The 18,653-nt window shown below is 58.1% G+C and overlaps 3 protein-coding genes across 3 annotated transcripts; 2 read left to right on the top strand and 1 right to left on the bottom strand.

Moving 5' to 3' along the window:
- Positions 1–50: 50 nt before the first annotated feature.
- BESB_051440 (cleft lip and palate transmembrane protein 1 (clptm1) protein) lies at positions 51–8,522 on the top strand (the record flags this gene model as incomplete). Its single annotated transcript, XM_029363579.1, has 14 exons — positions 51–123; positions 853–1,064; positions 1,567–2,280; positions 2,452–2,619; positions 3,139–3,244; positions 3,504–3,607; positions 4,002–4,233; positions 4,707–4,783; positions 5,030–5,105; positions 5,576–5,733; positions 6,127–6,223; positions 6,737–6,821; positions 7,522–7,604; positions 8,230–8,522. 14 exons carry the CDS (start codon positions 51–53, stop codon positions 8,520–8,522), a joined length of 2,478 nt encoding a protein of 825 aa, XP_029219502.1.
- A 2,578-nt stretch (positions 8,523–11,100) lies between these two features.
- On the top strand, positions 11,101–12,417 carry BESB_051430 (rhoptry protein ROP18; the record flags this gene model as incomplete). Its single annotated transcript, XM_029363578.1, has 1 exon — positions 11,101–12,417. The coding sequence occupies one exon, from the start codon at positions 11,101–11,103 to the stop codon at positions 12,415–12,417; it is 1,317 nt and encodes a 438-aa protein (XP_029219501.1).
- A 2,652-nt stretch (positions 12,418–15,069) lies between these two features.
- BESB_051420 (transporter, cation channel family protein) lies at positions 15,070–18,464 on the bottom strand (the record flags this gene model as incomplete). Its single annotated transcript, XM_029363577.1, has 3 exons — positions 15,070–17,430; positions 17,813–18,207; positions 18,401–18,464. 3 exons carry the CDS (start codon positions 18,462–18,464, stop codon positions 15,070–15,072), a joined length of 2,820 nt encoding a protein of 939 aa, XP_029219500.1.
- Between the last annotated feature and the right edge of the window lie 189 nt (positions 18,465–18,653).

Genomic DNA, 18,653 nt, shown 5'->3' with positions numbered 1-18,653 from the left:
AAACGCTGCGCTTTCCAGTCTTTCTTCTTTTTCGCCCTCTCTTCTAAGTCATGGCAGACGCGGCGGCGGCTGCGGAAGGCGCTGCGGGAAACTCGCAGGCTCCCCAGCAACAGAGCTTCCTCGGTACGTGTCTTGGACATCCGCCTGTCCGCCCTCCTCGCATGTGAGCGGCTAGCCTTCGGTGTAGCTAACCCCTGAGTTGCCTGTGGCGCCGCGCGGCTGTGTGAAGCGACTGGGGACGCGAGCCAGCTGGACAACTATTTTTTCCTTTCTCCCGTCTTCCGCATGCAGTGGAAGCCTCACCTCTGGTGCGGTTCGGGTTGTGTCTCCCAGCCCGACCCTTCACATGCCCATCCGTGATTTCTCTCCTACCTCATCAACGAAAATCTCTCTCTCGTTTCCCGCCGAGAAGCATGTTTTCTTGGTGCCTTTCCTTTTTTTCCCAGATCTATCCTTTTTTCTTTCTCCCTGCTGATGCTCCCTGTGCTGATGCCCTCGAGAGGCCACGCTCCCGGGGCGGCCGGGCCGACTGCGCCTGCGCCTCGCTGCACGGCTGTGTTGGACTTGCTTCATTCTGCTTAGTTTGGCTATCTTTTCGTGCGCCTTTTTCTCTTCGTTCGCGAGGTCAGGGACTCGGTCGAGCGGCAGCTGCTTGCTTCAGGCCCCTGCCCTCTCGTCAGGCTCGGCCGTTCGCGTCTGCTCACGTGCTTCATAGGCGGTCACCAGCCGTGGTTTCGCGTTGTTTCGCGTGCTGCGTGTAACTTTTTTCCTGCTTTGATCCCCCCCGCACGACCTGGGCTGGTTGACTTCGCGTCGCGTTGCTTGAGGCCTTTCTTGTGTTGCGGTTCTCAGGGAGAATTGGAGGCCTTATGATGCAGGTCATGATGTTTCAGGCAGTGATGCAGCTCGTCACGAGCTTCACAAGCAGCCGCCAGCCGCTGGCGCCCCCGGCCGGCCCCGCCGGCCCAGACGCGTTCGGAGACAGGCCCGGAGTGTCTCCGCAGTGGCCGAACATGCCGGCGAACCTCGTGCTTCACAACTACTTCCCCCCCGACACTTCGTTTGTGAGTTTTGCAAGCGTGCCTTGCGCGTCTCACGGATTTGTCTGACTGCCTTCGGCTCCCAAGCCGCTGGAGCGACGGTGGAACATTGTCGCTCGTCGGGAGGGGAGACGAAGACGCGCGCCGACGGGCATTCCTTCATGCGCATTTGCAGCCCCAGCGTTCCACCAGAACCGCTGAATTCATACACCTACGCCTAGACATATATATTCTGCACTTTATGTATTTATTTATATTTTTCCGGTGAACTAAAGGCTATCACTTACTGTCTCCAGGCAGCACGACGGCGTGCGGTTTCTCCAGCGTGCGAACGGGGACTCAGCACCGGGGCCGGGAGCGAGGAGGGAGACAGGTCTCTGCCGTCTACGCCGCCTTTTGGCAGATTCACAGTCTTCGGGACGTCTGTTTTGCCGTCCTCTCGGCGGGCTGCGGGCTCGACCTCTGCGGCTCTGTTTAGGCTTTATAGTTTCCAGTTTGTTTGCATGCGCGGTGCTGCGTTGTTCAGGACGTGTACATGCATTTGGCGTACTTCAAGGTGCCAGTCCCGCCAGTGCCGGTGGAGGCGCCGGCCGCGGGCGAGGGATCTCCGTCGGTCTCTTCGCTGCTGTCGGGCTTCCAGGCCTCGCTGAAGCAGTTTGCGCCGCCTACAGGTGCGCCGCCTTCCAGCGGAAGTCGAAGCGTCTTCCCAGTGCGCGTGCCGCTCAAGCTGCTGGCAGACCGCGCGGAGAAGACCAAACGGCGTCTGGAGGCTCGCGAGGCGCAGGATGCGACCGCGGGCGAGGATATCCTGCTGACTGTCGACCGCGGGCGGCTCTTTGGCGCCCCGCGCGACTCGGGCGAGAATGCCCTGATCCGCGTCAGCGGAAACGTTGTGGAAGCCTGGAAGGTGCTCAACTCCACCTATGCATACGCGCGCTGGAGCACGAGCCCGGAGACTAACGTGACCTTCACCGCGCCCGCTGACTTCCTCACCCAACCCGTGGCGCCCACCGCTGCCGCCGCCGCGCCGCAGCCGGCGCCCGCGCCCCTCACCGCCGGCGTGGTCGGCGGCGAAGAGCCCAAGGCTCCAGAGGCGGCCGCCGCGGGAGGAAGCGGAGGAGACAAGGGACAGGCCGACGCGCCGGCGCACGCTGAGGAAAAGGGCCCAACGGAGCAGACGTCGCTGTGCCTCATCACCACGGTCGTGCCCCACTGGGCCTACAAAGACAGACGGAACCTGGTGAGTGCGCGACTCGAGAAAGATGATCGCACTGAGACTGCTTTTGCCTTGTGAGGGCGGGGCGCCGGCCGTCTCCTTGCCTCTCGCCGCCATGTAGTGGGGAGGCGCGGGGGGCACCGAGGAATGGCAGAGCAGATGACGTGGGGTGGACTGCGCGATTTTTTTCTCCAGCCCGAGATGTGGCAAGCTGGGCAGGTGCCGGAGGTGGAGGAGATGCAGACGCTGCAGCGCGTGACGTCGCTGATGCAAGCGATGCCCCTCGTCGCGAACAAGGAGGAGGAGCACTCACTTCTTCTCGGGGGCGAGCAAGAGGAAAAACGAAGAAAGAACGAGAAACAGGTTCGCGCTTTTTTTATGCGGTGGACGCCATTCTTATTGCACTTCACGTGATGATGAAAACGCACGAGAAAATCAGACAGTTACTGATGCTAGACTCCCCGTTATCCGGTATACACTAAGACCATGGTCTAAATAAGTCGCCAAAAATCTTGGGAGGCTCCATGCGAAAATGCGCCGGCCGGCGGAGACACCAAGAGACCTCTGAGCCAAACTGCGAGAGCTCTTTGCAGTTTTTTACTTTGTTTATATGTTGTAAAAGAATTTATTCTTTTATAATTATTTCTGTTTTTAGTTGATGTGTTTAATGTACAAGATAATTTTATTAAGCGGCACACGCCGCCGGTCTCCGACCTCTCGGTTCTTTGGCGTCTGTTCCTGCAGCTTGCTGTTTCGCGTGGCGCTTTCTGCCGCCCCGAGCGTCGCGTGTGTCTCCGTGGCGTACACTCGGGGCTCTCTGCCTGCGTTCCTTGAAGTGTGTTTCGGCCTCCCGCGGTCACTCTCTTTTTGTCTCTGCTTTAGGACTCTGAGCCCGTCGTTTGGCACTTGAAAAACCGGCTGGACGTCTCGCTCGTCTTCGACTCTTCACAGCACACGCCGCAGAACCTGCGCGTGGGCCCAATGCAGAGTAAGAAAACAAGCAGGCTGTCTCAGGCGGGACTCCGGGCTTGGAGTCCTCTGTCTCCTTGGCCTCAGCCCTCTGGACCCTGGAGGTGTAGAGCAAATCGCAGTTCAGTCGGCGGAAATACACACTGCGCCGACACATACGTGTCCATATTATATATGTTGTCCGCAGTTGCGGGTTCAATTTAAGTTTAATTCGTCTTTCTGTCTCTTCCTGCTCATGCTTCTGTTTGCGTGGGCCTCCACGCTTCGTTCCGCTGCAGACGTCGTAGTCCGTCCCGCCGACGCGGCGTACGAACCGGTGCTTTTCCACTCCGACTTTTGGCTTCTCGAGAAGAACTTCGTTCCTCTGAACGAAACCCTTGCCGTGAGTTGCGATTCAGACTCCATTTCCTCTCTTCCATTCGGCGCCCCGCGTGTCCTCGTGCCTTTTGCCTCTCGGTCGCGCGCCCTCGAAGCCCCAAGCAAACGCCGGCGCGGGCGGCGGCAAGAAAATGACACCTATCTATCCACGCATGCATATGTATTTGTATAGACGTATGTGTGTATGTACGTACGTATGCGTGTATGTATATATATGCGAATTCGAATATGCAATTGTCTGTATGGGTGAGGCCGCACGCAGTCGCGTCCTCGTCTCTGTGTATACCCAGGCGAGTCTCCGAGAAGTCCGCTGTGATGAATACAACCTGCGTTTAACCATCCTCGCGCTCCTCTTCACGCAGGGTCGTGAATTTCTGGGAAAATGTTCTTTTCTTCAGGACCGTCCGCTGAACTTGACGCTGAGTTTCGGCGTGGGGTCGATTCACGGCTGGCTGGTTCAGGAGCAGCTGGGCGCGGCGCTTGAGCACCAACAGCGTCTAGGCCTCCAGTCGACGCGCGAGGCGATGATGTTTAAGCGCATCATCATCGAGACCAATCCGTTCATGCTCGCCTTCTCCACGGCGTTCATTCTTCTGCACTCCGTCTTCTCCTTTTTCGCTTTCAAGAATGGTAACGCATTTGCCACGGCGCGCGAGAATTCACGCTTGCGTTCGCAGCTCCTCGAGGTGCCCCGTTATGCTCCGGGGACCGCGTGCGAAAAGGCAGCTGTCGTGTGCGAGGAGAGAGTTCGTGAGGGTGACCTAGAGGAGCTCAATCGGACAATCCTCGGGGGGCATAAACACTTTTTTTCCGGAGAAGCAGCAAAGACCGTGCTCTAGTGCTTCGAGTTTTCGCATTGTTGGTTCAGGGTCTCGCGTTGCTCGATTCCTCTCACGCTGCTGCCTTTGTGGTTTTCATGTTGTGAACCCTGAGTTTTTTCTCAGTTTCTGTTCGTGTGTCGCTCCCTTCTTGAGACCGATTCTGCGTTTCTATGTCAGCTTTCTCTCGTTTTGTCTCTCATATTGCCTTCGTGTCACGGGCCGTTGGTCGGCTGCGGCATTTCGTGTCAGCACTGCTCACTGCGCTCGCGTCTGTTTGTTCAGATATGCAATTCTGGTACAAGAACGACTCGATGGAGGGGCTTTCGGCTCTCTCGCTGATCTTCAACTTTGTCTGCGAAGTGAGAAAACCTTTTCTAACATGTTCGCAGCCTCGCGCCGCGACCGTTGCCAGGCGGCGCTCAGGCGGAATGCAGTCTTCACGCACCGCAGAGGACTTTTCTCGTTTGAGCGGCTGCCCTCGCGTGGGTAACGCCAGGCGTCTGCGGGTGAAATCAGTCAGGCTGCGCTGCGCCAAGTTTTCCTTTCTTTTCCTTTCTTTCGAAGCTTGGTTTGTCCGTTGTCCTGCGTTCCCTCGTCGTGCGCAGGTAATCATCGGCCTCTACCTGTTTGACAGCGGCGAGACGTCGTGGCTGATTCTCTTCGAGATCTGCCTAGGCATCTGTAAGCGTCGGGCGCAGACGGCGGGACTTCTTCTGCGGATTTTGGGGAGAAGGGGGTGTCCGCAGCCTTTTTTTTCTTTTCCCCGTTCTGCGCGTCTCCGCCGGCGTGGCCTTTCAGTGCTGCACACTTAAGGCAGGAGCAGCGCCTCGCGCGCACTCGTTGTTGCGCCTTTTCCGCTTAAGATCGCCCTGCTGCGTCTGTCTGATGTGTCGAGATGCGCTGCAGGCATGTTCATTCTCTTGCTGTCGCGCTGCAGCTCTGTCGTGAGCCGATGCCCCCCTCCTTCGCTCCCTCGCGCACGCCCACACACGGGCGATGCAAGCATGTATGCGTTTGTTGATTTTCGTGTTTGTAGGTGTGTGGGTATGTGCGCTGGCGTCTGCACGCCGTATGTATGTCCCACTGTCTGCGCACATCTGCTGCCTGAGACCTGCAAAAGGTGCGCGTGTTTGCTTTCTTTTTCTCTTCAGTGCTGTCGGCGTGGAAGGTGACGAAGGCCGTGAAGCTCGCGGTTCAGCCATTCTTCCCGTACGTTAAGGTGGACTTCATGAAGAGCTACACCGAGTCGCACACGCAGGAGTTTGACTCGGTCGCGATTCGCTGGATGTCGATTATTCTTGCCCCTTGCGTAAGCAGCCCTCCGCGCAGCCTTGGCGCCGCGTTTGTACGCGACGACTCGCGCGTAGGCCTCGAAAAACCTCAAAACTCTCCTTGCGGCTGCGCGCGTCCGCGCTCCCTTAGGGGGACTGACGGCAGTGTTTGACGCTGGCTCAGTCCTCGCGCGCCGGCGCGGACTGCAGCGTGGCTCAGAGCTCCCGCGGCGAGCCGTCTCCCCGTGACGAGGGAGAGTCCGCAGTGAAAGCAGCTCTGTAGAGCCTTTCAAAGAAACCGGGAGGGCGCGTGATGCGAAAGCGCCATCCGGCACAAGATGCAAATGTGTCCAGAGAGCCGAACAGGCAAAAAAGGGAATCCACGCTGCCGCTCGCTGCCTGTGGGTGCGTCAAACGCGTCGTCCTCGCAGGTTGCAGGCTACGCGATCTACGCGCTGCTGCACAACAAATACCGCTCTTGGTTCTCGTACATCATCTCCGTCCTCGCCGGCTCGGTCTACACCTTCGGTAGGAGAAAAAAATCTCGACGAAGAGAGCGCGGGGCGCGCATGCATAGATCCGTTCCGATGTGGCCTCGCACTTGTGGGGGGTACGCAGAGGGCCGCAGCTGTGTGCGGCTGCTCACCGTGCCCGCTAACGCGCTTGGATTTTCATCCGCGTGGATCTGAAGACGTCACGAGGGGCGAGGATTGCAGACACAGCTGGAGCGGGTCTCGGCTGGGCGCTTTGCTTGCGTGGCGCTTTGCTTGCGTGGCGCTACGCCGGCAGCGGGCGTGCGGCGGAGTCTCGAGGCGGGTTGCGGCCGCTGATGTTCTCAACCCTCGCAGAGCGCTGCGCCGCACACGACGCGAAGCCGCGACTGTGGGGCGGCAAGCGTCTCTGGCTGGTGACGAATGCGAGCCCGTATTGTCACTGGTGTCTTGATATGAATATAGAACCAATCCGGTAGGAAGAGGTAATATACGAGAGCAGCTAGTCTACCGTATAAGCCGTAAGCGGGCGCCTCGTTTTTTTATTCAGGCTTCATCACCATGACGCCGCAGCTTTACATCAACTACAAGCTGAAGTCCGTCGACCATCTTCCCTGGCGGGCTCTCGTGTACCGGTGAGTGCATGGAGACGAGGTGCTTTAGCAAAATGGCGCGCCGAGACAAGGAAAAAAACACGGTAGCGGTTATTCGACGAGACCAAATATTCGTATACGTTCGCATTCATCTGATACAAAATAGAGGAATATGACATGAGAGCGGGCCGCGGCCCTCGCCAGCATGCGTAGAGAGGAGGCGGCAGATAGCAGTCACACCTATGCCCCGGCGGCTTCTATGCTGACTTCAGTTTCGGTAAACGATAGCTCTGCTTGAACTGAATAGGTCAAATTGCACAAGCGTCAATTATCACCTGGCGAGCTTAGACTGCATATCGCATCACATGGCGAACTTAGACTGCATGTCGGTAGCCTGTTGGCGGACGACAGGCGCCGGCTGCGAATAGGTGGCGAAGGCGGGGAGAAATGATGCTTGGAACGAGATGGCAGCTGCCATGCGGAAATTAGCTGTGCCTTTGTTTTGCATGGTGAGCGCGAGGGGAACGTGTGGCGCTGCGGTGCGGCGATCAGCACGCCGAGATGACGGTTTTTTCCTCGCGGCGACAGAATTGCACATCTGTTGAGACAAAAAACGCTGCTGGCGCAGATTTTCTCTTCTCGGGAGAGCGCCCTCTCCGCGTGCGCCCGCCGCGGAAGCCGTCTCTCTCTCACTCTGCCCTCGCTTGTCTCTTGCGGCGCTTTTCTTTTACGCTGTCTCTAGGTCGCTCAACACCTTCGTAGACGACGTGGCTTCCTTCCTGATTGACATGCCCTGGATGCATCGCCTCTCCTGCTTCCGCGATGGTAAGGGCGCCTAGACTCCTCGCGCGGTGCAGCGACGCGGAACTCCTCGTCTGTTGATCCTCCGCCGAAAGCGGGTAGAATTCGAGTGTATGCCTCTGGATGCTCGGAGAACCATAATGGACGGTGATAAAGTACGCGCTCACCAGAATACATGGGATCATCAAAAGCGCGACTGGATGCATCGACATCGACGGCAAGGATGGCTTTTCTCACATTGGCGCACGAGCAGAGTGCATCGTTTGTAACCCCGTTTCATGTCGTTCCTGAACGGTAGTTTTAGGTTTTAGGGTTTCGCGTATGAGGCGGAAGTGCGGCGCCAGCGTCCACGCTGAGCCTGCAGCAGGCGGCCTCAACGCCTCGCGTTAGTCCGCGCGTGAGCAAAGTGTGTGCGAGACTGACCTCTGGAACGTGTGCTGCAGATGCAGTCTCTGCCCGCGCGGAGGCAAGACGCCTCACGTTGGGGGGGGGAGGGGGGCTGTGCACATGATAGGCCCCCGCGGAAGTGCCGCGACGGGGCGTAAGAGGCGACGCAGTCTCCCTCCAGTTTAGAGGTTTGCGGTGTGTCCTCCTCACGCTTTGGCGCGTCCTCTTGGCCGTCCTCCGTGTGTTTTTGCCCCCCTCGCAGACATCATCTTCGTTTGCTATCTGTATCAGAGGTGGATCTACAAGGTCGACCAGACGCGGACGCTCGGGGGCCCCCCTGCGCCGCAGACTCAGTCCCTCGCCCCCGCGCTGCACCGAGACGAAGATCTGCAGCAGAGAGCGGAGCAGAGGAAGGAGGAGGGCGCGAATACCGAAGACGACGGAGAGGCCGCGCGAGCAGCGGCGGCCTCCGCGCAGCCCGCGCCGAATGCCGGCAACGCTCCAGAGGCCTCTCGTAAACGCACAAACAGGAGAGAGGCGACAGGTGAAATGTGAAGGAGCAGCCGTATGTGCACACAGCGGGCAGCGAGGGCGACGCGTCTCGTTGTGCTGCCCCCGCGAGTTAGACAGTGACCCGACTCACGGAGTTGCCGGCGCCACGGTGGTGAGCGAGGGGCGACTTCGAGCGAGGGGGCAACCATAGCTGCGTGCGCGCGTAGAGGGAAGAGTGCGACATGAGGAGGAAGCGCAGACGCTAGGCATGCGTGGTGACTTTGACAGACGCGGCGTAGAGGAGGTCAAAACGAGGCCTGCGTAGCAGCGGTGATGAGGGCACCGCGCCGTTGGAGAACGCCACAGCGCATGCGCATCGGCCCTGACACTGCGCCTTCTTTTCGCTGCATCTTCGAGAGTCATCTTATCGAGTCGAGATGCTTGCGTGGGTTTGGTTGCCTGAAGACTCCTGTGGCGGTCTCAAAGTCGGGTCGCCCCACGCGGCGTTCATGACGGTTCACGGTTTTTGAACTTTATCTTTAGAGCGCCGCAGCTGTGGATACGGGGGGGGCGGGGGGGGGGTGGTACCGGATGTCGCCCTTGCTTTCGTTTCTTCGTGATACCCCTCCACGATAACTTTGGATGGTGGGGCCATACGCGAGCTACTGGATGCAAAGCCCGGGCTGCCTGGCACCATGAACTGGCTTGTCTGTGCGTGTGAGCCGGGGACTCACGCTGGACGCCAACTTGCATGTGGCTAAAAACAACTCATGTGCAGCGGCGGCGCCGAGAAGTCCCATTTGTGTTTCTTCCCGCCTGGCGTTTCCTCTTGCCAACCCGATGCGGCTCCTCCTGACAGGTCTCGGCGTACAGTTGGCGGCTGTCGCCACCTGGAGTGCAACATGGGCCGCAGAGCGGCGTAGACACGTATCATGTGAAGGATTTCCACTGACACGAGGCGAATGGTTTCGGAGTCGCGGGCGCTTACTCTTTGAGTGGCCCAAAAGAGCAAGCCTGTATTGCGTCTTCGCGCCAGAGCTTCTCGATTCCTGGAGTTGGCTACGTGAGAGGCAGCTGCGGAGGGCCAGGTGTGGCAGGGGTAAAAATGACGCGTCCGTCGCTCAAAAAGTATCTAGGCTGTTTTCTGCACCGAAAAAAAAAAGCCTCTCTGCTGCCCTCCTGTGCTCGAAAATGCTAACGGCAAGACGGGGAGTGTATTTCAGAGAAAAGGGATGTTTAACCGGGAAGCTAGCGTCTAAAATATATAACCATTCAGCTCTGCTGTGCGCGCGTTGCTGACCGTAGTCACCCTACAGCAGGACATCGAATGCCCACTGGTGAGACGCCACTTGGCTAGACGCGAGGTCTCTGGGGCACTCTACCGCAATATTCTACCACGCTAAGAAGTGATCCCGATTTGGCGTTATGCTTCGCTGGCGCCCTGCAGTTTTTGCACTGGAAGAATGAGTTCTCACATGTTGAGGCCGGGTATCCAGCGAACTGCGATGCCCCAGTTGCTACACACGTTTGGATAGAGATTCTGTGGAAGCCCAGACAAAAGAGCTGGAATGCGTCTGTCGCACTCGTATAGCGAATGCTTTTGCAGTGCCATTGCGTTGCTGGTGCACCAACTGAAGCCATGCGCATGCTGTTCTCCACGTGTCGGTGCGCAAGACATCAGCATTGCGCGACCATGACGGATGACCATCTCGTCTCGGAGAATTAGACCTGAAGACTGATCGGCAGTTCCGTGTAGGCAGGCAAGGCCTGCTACCCGGCGCTGTGGCGTCCGCTTCTGAGTATTAGTGCAATCAAAGCTCGAGACGGGCCAACACACCATAAGCACCGCTGGCACTCGCCCCGGCCGTCACTATCGCTTACGCATGGTGGTAACCTCGGCAGCGTGTTTGATGGCAGGTCAGAATCACTGCATTATATCCCTGCCCCACGGCGAATGCCTTGAGGGCTGCGCTCAGTGGATCCGCGAGCCGCGCGCTGTCTTGGTTGATCGTGAAAAACCATCAGAAGCGACGCGAGGCCGCTAGCTGACGGCTTGCTCCTCCTTTTTAGCGTCACAGACTCCGAGCCCCGCCGACCAGCCCTGTGAGACACCCTCCACTGTCCACTTCATTTCGACAACAGATCGAGTTGAGTTCTCGCCACGATGCAATTGGAGTCACCTATGCTACTACGCAAGTGTTGTCGCTGAGCCTGTATCATGATGACGCGTACCAACGCACCCAGACACGCGGCTCCCCTCCTGTAGCTAGGCATCACAGTTGTCTCGTTCGTCACCCTCACGCGTGGGGGGGCTGGCCTTGTGAATTCGCACTTGAAGACTCACGCATGCGCACTGCAGGATGCCCCAGTGCAGGACTTTCCAATCGGATACTGGAAAGACATCGGCAAGCACGCTGAACTCGCTGGAGAGAGAAATGACGACAAGCCAGGGGCCATCTCATGGCTCGAGAAGAACACTGCTGGGGATGCGCAAAGAACTGCAACAGGCCAGCCCACCGCGCGCTGGCAAAGAGGGGCTCGCCGTTTGGGCTTTGGGAAAAGAAATAGGGAAGTCGCGGAGTCTGCAGGCACTGTCCCCGCGAAACGGCGCTCGACGTGGGCGGGAAAAATTGCCCAGCATATGCGCCGTGCTGGAGCACTTTTGCGGCGCAAACTCCCAGCATACTTTTCCGGTCTGCGGACGCGCATTCGCAACTGGTGGAGGGGCATGCCAGATGTTGTGAGATTCCAGCCGGAAGAGCCGGGAGATGCCCTTGTCGCTCGTCTACTGGCTGAATTGCGCGGGATAGGCGGGCGGCCTCAAGACATCAAATGGGAGCACGGAGCTTTCGACGACTGCGTGTCTTCAACCTCCTTTCCTCCTGATGCCCCGGTACAGGTTGTCTCAGAAATTACGGGAAGCTCCAGGACGTTTGTGCGAGGTCCGCCTCTCGGGAGAGGCGGCTTTGGCATCGTGTTCTTAGCACGAGACGTAGAGACCAATGAGGAGGTTGTTCTGAAGGCTGCTATCAAGGACGGGGTCCTTGCGGAAACGATCCCAGCCGATGTGCAGAAGGAAGCATTTTTCTACCGTCAGCTTCGAGGTGTGAAAACGCCAGAGGATGCTCACTTGCATCTAAGGCTCCTAGTTGCCGCCGACGTTGTGAAGGTTGCACACGCTCCAGCGATCAAGCTGTGCGGGGCGGGAATGTCGCAGCCTAGACGGTGGGTCCCCAACTTGTTTCTTGTCATGCCGAAGGCAGAGACTGACCTGGAACGGCTTACAACAACATCATTTGAAGAAGGCCCCACTGTCAGCGAGAGTGAGCTCGGCCGCGCTGCACGCTTGCAGCTGAGCATCGGCATCATTCAAACGGTGGCCAACCTCCACGACCAGGGATTAGTTCATGTCGACATCAAGCCAGGAAATTTCGTAGTCATGAGTGACGGGCGACTCTTTCTCAGTGACTATGGCTCATGTGAGAAGCTGGGAACGGTCAGGAAAGAAGTAGGAACGACAGAGGGGTACCTCCCCCCAGAGAAGGACAAGTTTGGAGGGGTTCGTTATGCACAGGCGTTTGACGCGTGGCAAGTCGGTCTATCTCTGTACATGCTTTGGTGCAAGGACAGGCCTGAAGGGTTTGGCCGTGTACTGGTTTTGGATTTTAGCAAGTGTCCTGTGGATCCGCCAGAGGCAATCAAGGACCTCATTCGGTGGTTCCTACAAAAGGACGAGGGGCTCCGGATGCTGCCTTTGCGTGCCATGCGAACTCGGCGGTTTCGCCAGATAAAGAAGGAGGTTGAGCGGTCGCTGCGACATTTCGCCATACAGCCTCCATTAGAAACAGGCGAAGAGACGCAGTCGGTGAAACTAGAGCAGGCGTCTTTGGCGGAGGCTACGGAACGTCCTGGGGAACGTGGAATGACGGATACGATGTCGACAGGCGTCGAGGCGTAGCAGCGTCGATGGAGGAAGTGCATGTAAATTAGGAGCTGGGTTGCAAGAGGAGGAGAGGGCAGGTCAGGTCAAACGTGGAGGCGGGATAGGGGTTTTGATTCGCTAGGATTACAGAGATGGCATGTAAGAACCAGCAGAGAAGGCCTGACTGGCCGTGATGCAATGCTGCACATAGTGTTCCGCGGGTCTTGTCTGTTCGTAAAATTGGTTCTTCGTTCATCCAGAGGTCTGCACTCTAATTCTACCTGCTTCCGGTGTAGTATCTCCGCACTACCTTTGGATTCATCTCGATCCTCATATTCAAAATTAACAAAGTGCATAGGACGTCACCGATGTGGGATAATCTGTTTTGTCAAAAGGATGTCGTCATCTCCCTGTCGTGAACCGGAGGGGCACACGTGACGTCGCCCGCCCCTAACAGACTATGGCTCAGCTTGTAGGGGTGTTTACGGGTTAATCGATCTGTTTGATTTTTGTGAAGCAGTAGAGTTATTGAGGCGCTGGCGATCACATTTGTCCCCTCACCTCCCACACCCTGGGATGAAACGACAGGTCGCAGGGAGTCCCCACACCTCGCGCACAGACGGCTGAGTTCAGATAGTCTCATTTGCGCCTCCCCGTCCTATTCCGGCACGCTTGCCGGCCGTACATCTGAGATGCGGAGAATTAAGAAATAGAATGGAAATCTCTTGTCGAGCTCATATCTACGTTCTGGCTTAACTCGGCCCTCGTAGCGACCGGCCCGCCAGTCTCAGTTGCGCAGACGGTAATTGCATGGACGTGGAGTTATCGAAACAGCCACGCTGTAAAATGGTGGCACTCTACCACATTTTGGTGAACACACGCCGTATGTGGGCCATCACGCGAGAGCAAGTCTGATGTAGTAGAAAGCGGGTTCACGCGTGTCAGACTTCAGTCGACCCGATACATGATTTAGCAGAACCGGTGTCGCTGAGCGGTGCAGCCAGCTGCTGTCGGTGGTTCCCATACTGCACTGAATGGAACTGTAGCTCACGGCCCCCTGTATTAGGAAGGATGGCGGCGCGCATATTGCCGTGGCTGTTTGAGCGAAGCAGGGGGCGCCTGGTGCCTTAAACGCTCTTTACCTGGGGATACCTGGGGACGCTAAGGAGGGACTGACACTGCGCTGCCGAATTCGAAGAGTGATTCGTGTTCCCAGATGCTTCGCAAGATCACTGCGGATCGAGTCGGCTGTTTATGCCCATGGCCGTCTGCCGCTACCTCGTAATGCGTAGGTCTGTCCGAGATGCGGTGCGTTCCCTCAACCCTCGCGAGCAGGTTCTGCCTTGCGAATGGGGCAGTCGAGTTTCAAAGCGTGGGAGTCGGAACAGGCTGAAGCGGTTTTTGCTCAGGGTGCTTTCATGGCAGGGCAAGGAACGTTCGCGAGACCACAGGGGAACTCCAGTTCGTTGCGGGAGGCGGGGAGGGGCATTCACTCTCTACCGTCGCAGCCGCTGCGACACAGTATAAGTATCCTATGATACAACAGAGCTCGCGTAGTCAGCGGATGTGGCGCTGGCGGCACTGCCTTCTTTTAGGCGCTTTGGTGCCCAAACATGTTAGAGGGCTCAAGCACCCGGCGCTCCGCGTGTGGTGCGTGGTATGGTGCGGCCTTCGTCCACTCAGCGCCTCAAGCTGGTGTGCAGTGTTTCAACCGTGTGCGTGGTGGATTCTGGGGACCGAGCCTTGCAGCACCACGCAGCGGAACTGGTGTATCTCCCGATTTCGTAACTCATGGTTTGGTATTCAGCAGCGAGCAGTCCTGCGTAGGTGGTCTGCCTCCAGCATGCAATAATCTACTGCTGCGAACGTGTCACTGCATAAAAAAGAGGAGTCTGTCAACCTTGGGCGTGCGAATGCGGCCAGCCCCCACAACCCGTGGCAGCCGACGGCAGCGGCATGAAACAGGGCCCTAGTCAGACCGCCACGGAGCTTTAATGGTCTGCCAACGGCGAACAGAAAAAGGCTGTTTCATTTGCATTTGGACGGACCGTATCACACTCGGGAAAGTTCAGCCGCATTGCCCGCAGGCACAATTCATCGGTTCCTTAGCACGACATTCGCCACCGGACGTGGTGTGTGGCGACCGTGTTGCTGCCCCTTTTGTCAGCACGGCCCGAGTGCCTGTTTGGCGAACAGTGTTTTTTCCTTAGGCGTGCGTACAAGCTGAAGACGCGCAGAGTGTGCGCAAAGCACCCCCGTCGTTGCTCGCCTGAGATGAAGATTGTCGTCGTTCATCCGCAGGGCACAGTGCGGAGTCAGAGATGTGAAGCTCTCTGTAAAACCCCTCTGTTCGGGTACGAGTGACAGTCGGGAAGCAAAATGAAGGGGGCGTTAGCCTGCTCAGAAGTCGAAGAAGGGTGGAATGCGTGTGGCGTGATAGCGCAAGAGCCTCAATTTCCACGTATTTTGATCTGGCGTTCGGGTCGCCATTGTCGCGGGGCCAGGGTGGACACGCGGCGGTGTGCCCACCCTGGCGTGTTCGTAGACTCTGATAGCTGCTTTTGGGGCCGTGGCACCTGCTCAGAGTTGGTAGCCCATGTTTCTCAAGTGTGTGGCGAGATCCACCTGTCCCTGTCTGAGGCACCAGTCAGCGACCATTTCTCGATTCTTGCCTAGGCGTGTTGTGCGTCAGGGATCTTCTGACTGTGAAAGGTGGGTAGTGATGCATGTTGTGAGGTGGCGGTCACTCGGGGAGCTCTCCACTGACGCAACTTGCGGCAGACTATCGCTTCGACTGGCAGAGCGTGCGCTGAGACGTTCTCTCGAGCTGGTTTCCTTTGTGGTCGTGCCCTCAGGTACCAGCATGCAGGACTCGAAGAGGACGCGGGGCACGAGGTCAACGTCGGTGCCTGTCATGATGCTTCCCCGGCGGCTGTTGGAGCTCGACCCGGGAACGCTTCCACGCGTCGAAATGGACTCTGGCAAGCTCATTCTGACCTGGTCTGACCCGCCTGCCCCCCTAAGATGAAGTCTCTCTGGCTGCGGCAGGGCTTCCGAGCTGCCGCCAGACGCTGTCGCAGAGAGCTGCGAGCTTCCAGCTGCAGAGTCCACTCGAGACCGCCGCCAACTGCGCCGCCTCGCGACCCCACTGTATCTACGATCGATCTGGCTTGCGCGGTGCCCTGCGCGGCCGCTCGGCCGGCGGAGGTGGGCCGTTCGACTCTCCATCACGAAAGACACAAACCGAGCGGCGCACCACTCTGGGTTCGCGAGCTTTCCGTGGAGTCGCATGCGCTGTCTTCGGAACCAGCTCTGGAGCGTCTCCGCGGCCAAGTGGTGGCGAAGGTCGTACCTGGTCTCCACGTGGGCAAGCTCGGGAAACTTCCCCATCCAACTGCTGATGAGGCGCGGATTCAGCTCGACCTGGCCGTCCTGCATGTCCATGACGCCGTGACTCATGGCGTGGAATTCGCACGCTCGCTTGGCGCAGTTGAGAACCACGTCCCGAAGATGGACTCGCGCCCCAGCGTAGACTGGAAGGCCGTATTTGGCGATGTACTTGAGCACTTTCTGCCGTTTCTCATCGGGGTGAAAACGGTGCTTTATGCCCATTGGCTGGTCGATCGTCCTCAGGAGGGCGATCATGTCAGTGAGGCTTTTGTAGTTCGTGCTGAGCTCGTTCTTGGGGTTCCAGCGTTCAATCAAGACGCGTTTCTGACACGAAATCTTCCACAAGTTCTCGTCCTTCACTGTGTCCATGTATTCGTCGAGGACAGCGGTGGTGAAGAGATCCATGAGGATGAAAAAAACGAGGACGATGAAGGAAATGAAGAAGACCACAACTGTCACGCGGAGCAGTTTCTGGTCTGTCGCGGTGTAGTGCATCCGCAGCTGCTGAAGAATCATGTGCCAGTCCTCGCCAGTGCAGCTGCCTATCAGCGCCATCACGGCCCTCGGCAGCATTTTGAAGTTTGCGTGGCGATTGAAGTACGTTTCTACTGGGGCGCCGCTGAAGAGGACGACCCCCCAGATGGCGAAGAAGAAAATCGAGAGGCCCAGAAGCGTAAGCACGCTGAGGAAGCTCTTCATAACTCGCGAGATCGTTGTAAATAACGTCTGGAAAAAGGGCATCTGGCGGTATAGGAAGCGCGCGATCCGGAAGAGGCGTAAACTTAGGAGCCAGGAGGTCAGTGCGTCCACGCGCCAGTCCCACCCCATCCACAAAACGATGCCAACGCCAAAGGTCCCAGCGAGCAGGCAGCAAAGAACAACGTCGAGGATGTCCAACGCCTCGCGAAAAAACAGACGGCCGCGAGCAAAGATTCTCGTACCGATTTCGATGAAAAAGAAAGCAGAAAGACACACAATGGCGATGTGGAGCTCAAGTCGTCGGCCCTGCCGATGGGGCCCGAGTGTCATGTCGTACCACGGGCCGTAGAAGAAAAGAAGGAGACAGCACAGGCACGTATGGACGGCAGCGGCCATTCTGAAGCATCCGCTTGTTATCAGTGCAGCAGCTTTCTTCCTTGCCATCGCGAGCCGTTTGCTGTCGACCCCGGTGAAGTCTGGCATGGTGTCGCCGTGCTGGAGCGCCGAGTTGAAGAGGAGCTCCTGAATTTCAATCCACTTGTGTACCGTCGCGCTGAGCAGACTTCCTTCCATCTCCATGCGAGCCTTCTTCCTCCGGGACGCGTCAACGATGATGCCCACGCACATCTTGACCCCGAAGATCGAGACTGCCGAGATGAAGAGGAAGACGAGAACCGACAGAGCGACTTGCTGGGTGGGATTGCGGTCGAGGAGCCTGGAGAGCAGCAGCGGCCAGCCCTCGTTGGTGGCGAGGACGAAGACGCCTATCGAGGCTTCAAAGAAAGTCTGGAACGTATACAGGACCTCGTTGGGGTTGTCCGGCGGCACGTAGCCGACGCGCATGATCCGAGAGAAAATGAGCGCAAACATGACAAAGACCAGGCTCAAGAAGGCCGAGAGAAGCACGAGACTTCGTGTGCAAGCCAGAAGCGAGCGGACCACGATGCGGACGCCCTCCATCTGGACAAGCGAAAACAAGTGAAACGAGCGAAACGAACGCAAAACTTTGACGAGGCGAAAGAGGGGAAGCTGCCAGACGAAGCGGCAGGCGTAACTACGCCAATCGGCAGCAAAGAGCGTCTGGTTGATCAGCAGGAGCACACACGACACGAGGGAGACCAGAAACCCGGCGCGCGATGCGCCGGAGCCCAGTGCGAGGCATCCGCCTCGACACCAGCCGTACGCGCCAACCCTGAGGAGGGACTCAGCAAGAAAGAGAAAGGCAAAAATCCACTCCAGCACTCCAAAGACGTTCCGCGCCTGTTCGTTGTCGGTCAGCATGCACTCGACAACCAGACAAAGCAGCGAAACGACTTCAAGCGCGGCCAGCGCCCAGCCGTACGCTGTTGCGCTCGTCAGGCGCCTGAGAAGCGTAGCCACAGGCCCGCCCCGCAAAAAGGCGAGGCTCGCGGTGGGAGTCGACTGGCTGCCGAGATCCCCCCCCCACCGAGCTTTGTTCGCGCTTTCGGCGCACGCCGGGAGCCGGCAAGGCACTCGCCGTTGACGCATCCTCGAGGCCTTCCTCCATGAGGATGAAGCGGATGAAGTCCACGATCGCGTCAGGGCGGTCGATGTCGTAGGACACGATTCGCTCGTTCAGCCACTTGAAAGGCGAGGATACCAGCCGAGCGACCGCGTCGTAGCAACATATCAGCGTAAGCGTGAAGAGGTAGCAGACGGACTCGCCGAGGGACAGGGGCCCTTCAGGCCCGTCCACGGCGCCGTCCCCAGCGGCATCTGTGGAAGAAAGCGCGCAAAAAAGGGGGAGGAGAAAGTGTGCTCGCAGCCTCGCGCTGACGCGGCGCGGGCAGTGCTGTTTGCAAAATCTTCGCCGCAACCGTTGCGAGTTAGTTACGCTGTGACTCCCGGCGGGGCGCGCAGAACTTGCTGCGTACGCTGGCGGCGACACGCGACTCATGCCCCAGCCTACCTTCCGCAGCGCAAGCCCCGCGCGAGGCCTCAGTTGCTCTCGATGACCACTTGAGCAGCTGCATTTCATGTCCCCGTCGTATCGTACGTTCTGGCAGGAGCCTGCGCCTCTTCCTCTTCGAACAGCTTCACGCCATGTGAGGGGACCATGCCAACGAGGGACACTCTCGAGCTTACCGGTGGCAGAGTGAACTGAGAGAGCCGCGTCGTCGGGGCGGGTGCTTGCGAGGTGGGTATCGGAGCCGGGATTGACC

The sequence above is a fragment of the Besnoitia besnoiti genome, chromosome IV (assembly GCF_002563875.1).
Source record: "Besnoitia besnoiti strain Bb-Ger1 chromosome IV, whole genome shotgun sequence".
NCBI lineage: Eukaryota > Apicomplexa > Conoidasida > Eucoccidiorida > Sarcocystidae > Besnoitia > Besnoitia besnoiti.
This window is presented reverse-complemented; position numbering and strand designations above follow the sequence as displayed.